The following is a 6923-nucleotide window of genomic DNA, read 5'->3' as shown; positions in this document are numbered from 1 at the left end:
CTTTCTCTATTTTATTTGTCTAGTTTAATGTTTAGTATTTTATTCTTTTGTTTTATTTCAATTACCATGAGTAGCTAAATTTATAATTAGGGTTGAGGATGAAACCTTGTTAAGGATTATTAGTAATATTTATGTGATTTGATTTTTCCCACAATAGTTGTTCTTTAATGATTTAAATTGTTCTTGCTTCATATCAATTGACTAAGATGGGATTCTAGATATGAGTTCAATCATGTTTTTCTCATGATTTAGGATTTGTCTTAATTAATTGAATGCTTGTTTATTAATTCTTGATTATAAAATTGGATATCGTTTGTGATTTGTCTGTCAATGGATACAAGTTATGATTTGATTTTTAGAATTGGATATATCTTGTGATTTGTTTGGCTACGGATACAATTGATGATTTGGTTTTATACTTAAGAAGCGAAGAAGAACATGCTTTTGATTTTTAAAATAAGGATTTTAATGAGGATATTTTCCATGATAGCAAGATTGATTTCTAGATTATCATGTAGTGAGTTGGAAAAATTAATGATCATAAATATATGCTGATATGACTTACAAGGTGGATTCCAAAACCTTAATTCCTTTCCCTTGATTGTTTTCATCTTTTTATTGCTTTATATCTTTTGCTTAGTTTAACTATTTGCTTAATTTTATTATTTGCTTAGTTTATTTAATTTCAAAACAACCAATTTTTATTAAACTAGATTAGGATTAATTTGGTTAAGTTTAATTAATTTTCCTACGTTCATTCAAGTCCCTGTGGGTTCGACCTCGTTCTTGTCAAACTATACTTCGGTACGGTTCGTACACTTGCGAGTATTTTAAAATTTCACAACAAGTTTTTGGCGCCGTTGCCGGGACTTGGTTAGAAAATAAATTAGGTCTTAATTGAATTTTTCTTCTACTAGTTGTAGTTAATTTTTTTTAAATTAAAAAAAAAAAAACAAAAAAAAAAATTATTTCTTTGTGCTTGGTGTATGAGAACTTGGGTACGTGATAAAGAAAATCGTCTTGTTAGTTTTGATTATTCATCCACAATGGGAGAAACAGGAGATGATTCAAAAACTCTTAGGGAGTTGTTCTCACCCATAACCACCAACCCTCCATCTTGCATAGTATTGCCTGCAACCACTGCTGCACATTTTGAGTTGAAACCACAGATAATCCACCTTCTTCCTACTTTTCATGGATTGGATAGAGAAGACCCTTATATGCATGTAAAAGATTTTCTTGAGATTTGTGCTACTTGTAAGTTCCAGAATTTCACTGATGACTCTGTTCGTTTGCGTTTATTCCCTTTTTCCTTGAAGGATAAGGCAAAAGCATGGCTTAATTCTTTGTCACCTGGATCTATCACTTCATGGGAACTTTTAGTTACAAAATTCCTCTCTAAATTTTTCCCAATGGCAAAACTAATGCTTTAAGGAGAGAAATTGCAGATTTTTATCAGGATGAACAAGAGAAATTTTATGAGAGTTGGGAGAGATTTAAGGACTTGATCTTAAAGTGTCCCCATCATGGCTTTGAAACATGGAGACTAGTACAATATTTTTATAATGGTTTGACTCAAACAAATCGTAACATGATTGAGTCCATGAATGGTGGTGGATTTTTGAGTCTTGTAGATGATGAGGCATACAAATTTCTTGAGAATTTTTCTGAAAGTTCACAACAATGGGATTTTTCCAATCGTAAAGAGAGATCCGCCCCTGCAATTAAGAAAGGATTGTATGAAGTCAGTGAAGATTTAGACATAAAAGCTAGGTTGGACAATCTCACTCGTAAGGTTGAGGCTTTAGCTTATAAACATTAAACTAGACAAATAAAATAGAGAAAGAAATAGTCACAATGCTATCATGGAGAAAAGCTACAGAGAAGCCACATGCGGCACTGCCTCTTGCTCCAATTTTCTGTTTTGCATCACGGCCCTAGCACTAGCCTCAGTCCCCCTGAATTTTGCCCTAAAAAGCCTTTAAATAGGTCAATGAATCCTATTACAAGTTGAATTCCCGTTTGGAGAAAATCCCAGACTTTTAGGCTTCACTTAACCGACTATTTTGGCCCATTTAACGTCAGAATTCGGGCTCCTGGTAAACTACAAAGTTGTAGCCCTTTAAGTTAACTTTCCAGCCCAACTTGAATCATCTCAATTGGACATCTGAGCCGAAAGTTATGCTAAAAATACTAACTGATGTGCAGGCTGGAATCCTAATCCGAATTGGAGTTGGATTTGGTGCAAATTTCCTTTGATTCCTTACTCCAATTGGACTTAAATTTAATATTCATGCCTGGCTGGATGTAAATTGGCTTGATTCAATTGGCCTAGCCCCACTTTGCATGTAAAGCCATTGTTACCTGCAACACAAAGATATTATATAATCAATCACAAAATAACATAAAAGTAAGGCCAAATATGTAGATATGTGAGTATTTTATTGTATATATTTCATGCACATCAGGTATCTCCTAACCGGACTACTTAGCTACACTCATTTGCCCTCGTGAAACTCCTCCCTCTCCTCTAAACTCCTCTTTGTGGTTAGTATTATCTCTTGTTAGCTCTCTCTTTCGCTGCCTATGACCAACCCCCTCTCTCTACTCACTTCCCCTATTTATAGCTTGAAGTTGGTGGAGTGTTCATTATTACGTTGGTCTCACTTGTGTGGGTGGGATCCAATTTGATTATTCCTGACATGGGATATGCTTCTTTGGAAATGGTGGAGATGACTTTGGAGCTGGTTCCTGCCTCTAAAAGGTTGCTCGATAGCGATATTCCCCAAGGCAATACCAAGCTACCGAGGTCATGGGTTGTTCCAGGTAAATATAGCCCTTGATCAACCCATACATGGTCGGTATAGGCCTATCTATCTTGTGATCAGCTGAATAAGCCTACTATTGGATTTGGGCTTAAGGATGTCTTAGTAGTGCACTTGGGCCAAGGCCCAATGCCCAGTGGGCTCGAAGCCTTATGTTGTACAACAACATTATTATGATAGTATTTATTGTTGTTATGCTCATTTTGAATCACAACAACATAGCATTTCAATCCATTTATGTCCATTCTAGTCTCATTTGGTCCATTTAGTCTATCTCAATTGTAAGATTTATTAGTAAATAACTAAATTAGATAATTTAATTATTTTTTCCAAATCTATTAGTACATGAAGTCATTAAAGTATTTTTAAAATTGATATTAATCAAACAATAAGACCTTTTAAATAAAGCATCTTATGAATGTTTTCATTTAAATTTTTTATAGTAAAAAGCTAACTAAATAATTTACAAAGTGACATGATTGGTTAGTTTCACATAAACAACATAATAAACAAATTCCTTATTATTTTTTAGTGATACTATAATTAGTACAAGTTTTACTACATATAAGTCTTACAAATTTATATAATATCTAAAAGCTAAAGCGTAGCAATAATAATTGTGATCCATTACGGTCCACTTAGGTCTATTCAGTCCATTTTGGTTCACTTAGGTCCATTCGGTCCAATCTGGTCCATTCAGTCTAATTTGGTCACTTCAATCCATTCGGTCCATTTGGTCTGCATTGGTCTACTTCGGTCCATTTGATTCACTTTGGTCTATTTTGTACTACTTGGGCCTAAAATTGATTCTTTTTATAGGTTTCTTTTTCATTTTTGGGCTCAAAAATTTATTTTTCCATAATTTTTGGGTTGAAAAGTATGAAATTTTATTTTATTTGGGCCAAATTCTTTAGTTTTGGGCTAAAAAATACAAACAAAATAGGCATTATAAATTAGATATATGGGCCTTAAAAAAACAATTAAAATGATGAATATTTTTGAAAAACTACTTTATAATTTAAGTTTCAATAAATACTTATATTTGGAAAGAAAAAAAAAACAATTCTAAACTTACATAATAATTTTAACTTAATGTAACGTGTTATATGTTTCAATGGCATGAGATTGTACATTTTTCTCTCAACCACCATTATCCTCTCTCTCTCTCTCTCTCTCTCTCTCTCTCTCTCTCTCTCTCTCTCTCTCTCTCTCTCTCTCTGAATATATTTCTCAATCTATTGTGAAGAAGAAGACAATCACCCACAACAAACGATGCCTTTTGGGAGTAATAGGAGAAATTATTAGGTCTACTAGGAGGACTATTGAAGTAGTTCTCCCAAACAATGAAATAATGTCACTTATGCAAATATGTGAGTCAGATTCCTAATCAATACAAAAATAAAAAATCACTAGGTAATGTCATATTTGTATAAATAATAGCGTTTTATTAGTTAGAATGACCAAGATGACCGCTTCATCAATCCTCCTAGTGGACCTAATAATGTAATAGGCATCAATGAAAATTTTTCCTAACATATAGGTTACTCCATCAGTGAATATTTTAACAGATATGAACTAAGTTAGATTGTAATAGTTTATAAAGTTTATGGTTTAAAATGGTAAAAGTAGAAAATTTGAGGGTTGAATTTCTCACAAATAGCTAACTTTCAGGATTTATTATTTTTACCACGCTCCATAACTTTAAGAGGTCATGGTAGATTCTCAACAAAAAAAGAAAAAAAAAAGTCATAGTATATATATTGGGGCTTTGGAGTTTGGGTTGAATCCACAATAACCAAGCGAAACCTGCTATGTCTTAATGTACTTGGTGTTGTTACTGCAAATGCATGGTCCCAAATTCTATGAGCCCAATCAGCAGCCTAGGATCCATTTGGTGACGGTTTACCCATAGCTTGGCCCATTAGATGACTGTTTACCCATAGCTGATAGCTCAATGGGAATGATTGGTTGGCGAGCAGACTCAATCCATATTCATTATTCAGTGAGCAATCAATTCAATAATTAATTGTTAATTGTTAGTCCAATAATACACCCATGACTTGGGGCACAATGCTATCTTAGCAATTCATACATAGATCAACACAACCATTTAAATGACCCACTAAGCGACAAATCATTATGTAGCACACTTGTTTATATAACCATTTTAATTTCAGACATCTTTTCATGATGAATCTAATATCATTTGAATTGAAATCGAACCACCATGGTGATGCTTCAAGTGGCTTTCCTTTCTAAATAATAAATAGGTACGGTGAAAGAGAAAGGGAAAGCAAATAGAAATAGAATGACGTTCTATAAATTTTGGGTTAAACAAAAGAAACATCTAAGAAGGAGGGAAGGGAAGAAGTTGCATCAGAAAATATTTAAAACAGTAGGATATGTGCATGTGTAGGCCCCTTGGATGGATTGAGTGGCCATACAATTCTATATTTTCTTATTATTAATGTAAGGAGCAAGGACTAATACTGAGTTCAAAAAGAGTCAACACGGTGTGATGATATAATAAAGGCAATATTGACATGGTCAATTGGCATTTGCATGCCATATACGCACTCTCACAACTCGCAATATATTGCCACCTTACCCACCTACAGCTGGTTTTAACGCGTTTCATCAATATAATGTTGCTTTGCTGATGCATGCTCTTCTTTTTTCTGGATTCATCCTTCCAAATTACCACATTATCCTTCACTAATTTACTAGTTTTTTTTTTTCTTTTTTAATATACTTTACATGCATTAACTTCATTTTCGTCCTTTTTTATTCCAATTCCCTGAAATAATGAAAAAGAAAACAGTAATATTCCTTTTATATTTCAGCTAAGTTGTCAAGATGACTAATTTTTCATAAAATAAAGCGTCAAATTAAAGTCTTTACAAACATGAAAAAGAAAAAGATTATATATATATATATATATAAATTAAAGAGAAAATGGTGCTCTTTTTTGTTTTTTTTGTTTTTTGATTTGGAGAAAATGGTACTTGGCATAGGCCATACTGGTCATTAAAGGCATGTAGATAAAGGTAACGTCAGTTTGTGGTAGTGTTGTCTAGCAAAAGTCAAATTCAAATCCAAAACCCTCGCTATCATCCAAACTTTGCCAGCTAATCCTTTCTCACTTCCCATTTTCCCAACAAACAAACAAAACCCCTACTTAAACCCTCAGCTGTCATCTCCTCACTATCTCTCACTATACGTCTTTTCATATTATTCATCCCTCACAGTGCACACTCATTACCAAGTCTGTCATTTTATCAAACTGTAGTGATTCAAGTACTCCACGCTATCTATGTCTGTCATGGCCATGGGAGAAGATCAACATGAAGCTCCTCAGAATCAATTGAAACCAACCCCCTTGGAATCCAAACGGTGCCCCAACTCGAAGACCAATAAAAAGCGAACTGCCCAAAAACAACAACAACAAGAAGCTCCCCTAAGACAACGAGACAACCAGTTTCGCGGGGTTCGTAAAAGGCGGTGGGGCCGCTATGTCTCTGAGATACGACTTCCTGGTCAAAAGACGCGTATATGGTTGGGGTCATTCGGGTCAGCTGAGATGGCAGCTCGGGCTTACGACTCGGCGGCCTTATTTTTGAAAGGCAACTTGGCCTCTCTCAACTTTCCGGACATGGCCCACTCATTGCCTCGCCCGGAATCATCTTCCAGGAGAGACATTCAATCCGCCGCCGCCAAAGCCGCTCTTCCGCTTTCTGATCAGAATATTAATCGCTCAGCTTCCGCTTCCGCTTCCGCTTCCAGTTCCAGTTCGGAGGAGGACTTTTGGTGCGGTTTTGATTTCGATTTCGATTTCGATTTCGATTTCAATATGTGTACAACAAGTTCTTCTTTTCAGCAAGTGAATAATGCAGCAGCTGAAGCTCCCCCGCTATTCATGATGAGTCCACTGAGGTTCGACTCAGTGTCAGTCGATCTCTCTCAACCTCAAGACTTAACGGGTCTTCCCATGCCTTCGCCTACTGATGATGAACTTTTCTTGGCTTCCTATTTACATATGTGAAATTTTATTTTATTTTTAAAAAAATCCTAATTTCCCAAATGTAAAATATATATATA

The 6923-nt window shown here is 34.8% G+C and overlaps 1 protein-coding gene and 1 non-coding gene across 2 annotated transcripts; one reads left to right on the top strand and one right to left on the bottom strand.

The window, feature by feature from the left end:
* Nucleotides 1-1424: 1424 nt before the first annotated feature.
* Nucleotides 1425-1533, bottom strand: LOC111985923 (small nucleolar RNA R71). Its single transcript, XR_002880088.2, has one exon. It is a non-coding gene; the product is annotated as a small nucleolar RNA R71 (small nucleolar RNA).
* Nucleotides 1534-5930: 4397 nt separating this feature from the next.
* On the top strand, nucleotides 5931-6906 carry LOC112016359 (ethylene-responsive transcription factor ERF039). The gene has a single exon (XM_024048911.2). It carries the CDS (start codon nucleotides 6139-6141, stop codon nucleotides 6865-6867), a length of 729 nt encoding a protein of 242 aa, XP_023904679.1. The 5' UTR covers nucleotides 5931-6138; the 3' UTR covers nucleotides 6868-6906.
* Nucleotides 6907-6923: the final 17 nt, after the last annotated feature.

Source organism: Quercus suber, unplaced genomic scaffold (genome assembly GCF_002906115.3).
Source record: "Quercus suber isolate HL8 unplaced genomic scaffold, Cork oak 2.0 scaffold_806, whole genome shotgun sequence".
Classification (NCBI taxonomy): domain Eukaryota; kingdom Viridiplantae; phylum Streptophyta; class Magnoliopsida; order Fagales; family Fagaceae; genus Quercus; species Quercus suber.
This window is presented reverse-complemented; position numbering and strand designations above follow the sequence as displayed.

What these genes read in the sequence shown, in the direction of transcription:
- LOC112016359 (XM_024048911.2), top strand. Translation starts at nt 6,139, where the DNA reads ATGTCTGTCATGGCCATGGGAGAAGATCAACATGAAGCTCCTCAGAAT.